This window comes from Trichechus manatus, unplaced genomic scaffold (genome assembly GCF_000243295.1).
Source record: "Trichechus manatus latirostris isolate Lorelei unplaced genomic scaffold, TriManLat1.0 scaffold00063, whole genome shotgun sequence".
NCBI classification, from domain to species: domain Eukaryota; kingdom Metazoa; phylum Chordata; class Mammalia; order Sirenia; family Trichechidae; genus Trichechus; species Trichechus manatus.
The window spans coordinates 3,131,195-3,135,323 of NW_004443999.1; the positions used below are offsets into that span (position 1 = coordinate 3,131,195).

General features: G+C 36.6%; 1 protein-coding gene across 1 annotated transcript in view; it reads left to right on the plus strand.

The window, feature by feature from the left end:
• Positions 1-4,129, plus strand: part of DCC (DCC netrin 1 receptor) — a 608,075-nt gene that overhangs the window by 197,186 nt on the left and 406,760 nt on the right. Inside the window, exon 4 of the mRNA XM_004379240.2 lies at positions 3,063-3,217. Within this exon, the coding sequence (XP_004379297.1) occupies positions 3,063-3,217 (155 nt within the window). The remainder of the gene's footprint in view (positions 1-3,062; positions 3,218-4,129) is intronic.

Sequence of the window (4,129 nt, forward strand, 5' to 3'; positions counted from 1 at the left end):
GTTGAGAAGTTAGAGGGTTAATATGTTGTGGGGTTGTTAACCAATGTCATAAAACAACATGTGTACTACTGTTCCATGAGAAAGTATTTGTTCTGTAAGCCTTCACCTGAAGTACAATAAAATATATATTAAAAAAAAAAAAGAATCCTACCTCATTTTAGTTTTGAATATTCCTTCTCTGACAGGTTTCTGCCTTACACAGATTCTGGCTTTCACAGGTTTTGCTATATATATATACACAACCAAAACACTAAACCTATTGCCATAGAGTCGATTCTGACTTATTGCAATTCTCGAGGACAGAGTAGACCTGTACCATAGGGTTTCCTAGGCTGTAATCTTTACAGAAGCAGACTGTGACATCTTTCTCCCAGAGAGACTGATGGGTTGGAACCCCTGACTTTTTGGTCAGCCGCAGAGTGCTTACCTTTGTGCCACTAGGGCTACTAATGTATACACACATACATAGATATGTTGTTAGGTGCTGTAGAGTCAGTTCTGACTCATAGAAACCTATTACGACAGAAGGAAACACTGCCCAGTCCTGTGGCATCCTCACAATCACTGTGCTTGAGCTCATTGTTGCAGCCACTGTATCTATCCGTCTCATTGAGGGTCTTCCTATATATATATATATATATGTATATATATACATATATACACACACACACACATTCACACACATACACACTCGTTGCTCTCAACCCAGGGAATTAAATTCAAGATCCACTAATGGGTGTGAACCAAAATTTAAAAAACTCTGGTATACACATAAATGATCCAGGAAGTCTGATGAAAGTGAACATTAAGTATGGATAGGCTCGGCTACTTTTCATGGCGCCAGAAAAGAAGGACTTAAAGGAAGAGATGGATTAGACAACATGGTGTTTTTTTTGTTTTATTTTTCTCTTAATAGCTCTAATCGTTTATCTCCATAATTTCTAAGAGTACTGGAATATTTATGTGTTATCCTGCTGCCTGAATTTTCAATTGGCAGAAGAGAAAGCTGTAGCAAAATAGTTCAGAATGCAGCCAAGGAGTCAGATTGTCTGGCTCCACAACTTACAAACTGTGTAATTTGGAAACGGTATTTGTTCACCTGTACCTCATCTGATCATTTGGAAAATGGGGATAATAGAGCCTGCCTCAGCAAGCTGTGGTGAGAATAAGACATATAAAGCACTTAGACTAATCAGCTCTCAGTAAATATTGGTTATTGGCTAGTCAATAAAGACTTGATCAAAACCTCTGGGAAAACAGAACAGAATCCAAAAGAGACAACTAATATATATGCTTAGAGGCAATCAGTATGTATTTCTGATGTCTTTTGCAGTTAATTTGGCCAAGGAATCAAAAATGTCCCATCAAACTAATAATAGTATCAGTAGTAAGTAAATAAACTCAGTACTGTATAAAAGGGGGCATGTTCTTTTTACAAGAGCTCTCAGATACTTACTTTATTTTCTCGTCTTTAGTCTATGATTATTAATGCATCCCAACTGAGCCACCTAAATCAATTCGCTCCTGTGAAAAATTAAAGAATTTAAAAATTATTTTGTACTAGAGGTTCAAAATATTTAGTTACAAATCAGGAGAGTGAGAGTTATAGCAAGAGAGAACAGAGAGAGAGAGAGAGACATCCAAAATCATTCAGCAGGAAAAACTAGAACTTGAATCCTGGGAGCTTTCCACTAGTTCTTCCATTTTTCTAGGAGGCAAATCCCCTGTGATGGCAGTGGAAAGTATTGCTGATGGTGGCTGGAAACAGCAAAATATGGTGGTTACTCAAGGAATAAAAATTGACACTTGTTACTCATTGAGCATAACAACAAAAACAAAACACCATCTAACTTTCAAAATGACTGATAAAAATGCTTATTTATTTCATATTTGAAAAAAGAGATCATGGCCGGTACCTCACTGTGAATTTAATCTGGCTTCTCAGTCGCTATGAATATTCAAATCTGACTTCACTGTAAGGTTCCCCATGGAAGAGGGTGAACATTACTTTTAAAATTTTCCTCTCCTTGCCAGGGCTTTGAGGAACAGAACCTGAGAGATTCATTAGCAAAGGCTTGTTATGTTTGTAATTTTCTTTCTATTGCAGTTTTCCATCATAAAGTGAGTAGTATTATGCTAATTAAGAAATTAAGTTAAAATAGCATATCATACACCATACTGAGAAAATAATACAGTATAGTAATATGATGTAATAGATAACTACTAGGACAACAGAAATGTGTCTGCAGTAAAAATAATACACTTAATTTTAGCTCCCTATTGCCACAGACAAAAAGCCCTGGTGGTGAAGTGGTTAAAGCACTCGATAGTTTGAACCCACCAGCTGCTCCATAGGAGAAAAGTTGTGGCAGTCTGCTCCCATGAAGATCACAACCTTGGAAACCCTATGGAGTAGTTCTACTCTGTCCTATGGGTCGTTATGAATCGGAATCAACTCTATGATAGTGGCTTTGGTTTTGGATACTGCCACAGATAGTTTCAACAGGGAATGGGTCCATATACATTGACTAAATCCTAACAAAAGAACAAAAGTATAAATCATAGAATAACTAACCATTCTTGTCTTGTACCCTGCATTGCCTCCTCCTATAAACCAAAAAAAAAAAAAAAAAAAAACCAAACACCAAACCCCTTGCCGTGGAGTCGATTCCAACTCGTAGTAATACTATACCTTTACTCGATTTACTTATTAGCATAGTTTCCATAGCTTTACATACTTTTCAGTGTATAGGTCAATTGTATGCAAACATGTAGGCATTGAGAATGTTTACAGTGTATATTATTGTTTCCAGAATTGTTTTTTGACTCTTGCCTTGTGACAAAACACCATTAACTGCAACTGTTGAACTGCATTTCGCAAAAAACAATAAAAAAAAAGATGTGTTCTACAATAACTCCTGTATATTAAGCTAAAGGTTTGTGGGAATGATTTGAATTACAAATATTTCTTTCCCAGAGTAGTGATTTGTAACTCAGTGAAGACCTTAGCATGCAAGTTCACATCCCCATCCACTCACTTTTTTTTTCCCCTGTCTTTGCAGTTCCACCATGGTTTTTAATTCATCCTTCCAACCTCTATGCCTATGAAAGCATGGACATTGAGTTTGAATGTGCAGTCTCTGGAAAGCCTGTACCCACAGTGAACTGGATGAAGAATGGAGATGTGGTCATTCCTAGTGACTACTTTCAGATAGTGGTAATTATCTTTTTCATATTAACTTTGCAATCCTCTTTATTGTGTACTAATTCTTCAGTTGCTTTTCTTTGCTGGGAAGAACATTTCCATTAGGAATTTTTATGATGTGTTAAGAAAACCGTTCTAACTTTTGTCTAGATGTAACAGTTCAACCCCTAGCTGTTTTACAGACAAGGTAAGGTCTTACATACACACACAGAGAAAGACAGAGAGAGAGAGAGAGGAGACAGAGCACCTAAGGTGATCTTTCCAAGTATTCTCACTGCTGGCTTTTGAGAGAACAAAGTTTAGAACCTAGTTCTAGACTATTTTAAGCCAGGAGGGTCTTTCTTCTTTGAGTTTTACCCATTATAATAAAGTTTCAACAAGATGTGTTGCTTATAATTATGATAGTCTTACTCTTATAACACAGACAGTATTTCTTTGCTCCCCTTCCGGTAGGACTAGCTGTTACTACATGAGCAGTTGAGAGAGGCCGTGGCGGTGGTGGTAGAGTTGGTGTGGTGACAGTGGTGGCTGCAGTGGTAGATGTGCCATGGAGACGCAGACTTCATATTGCTTTGTAACTTTGAACATTGGAAAGAACTGAGGCAAAGGACAATATTTGAAAACAAAACTTAGAGTTTCAAGTAAGGTTTAGTGAGCTCTTTATCCCTATCTTCTTGCGGGATAATAGGAATAATGATACTGCATTCACTGAGTTGTTGTCCTGGAACATAGTGAGTACTCAGTAAAGGATATTATTGTTATTATTGTTGTTTTGTCTGTTGTTATCAGCAGAATGTTTTGCTTATTTAAAATGTCTCTCTAAAAATGCCCTTTTTAGTATAGGTTAGCATTGGAGGATCTGATTTCAGGTATAAAATATGAGTATATGTATAATTATATATGAAATATATTTATATGTGAAAT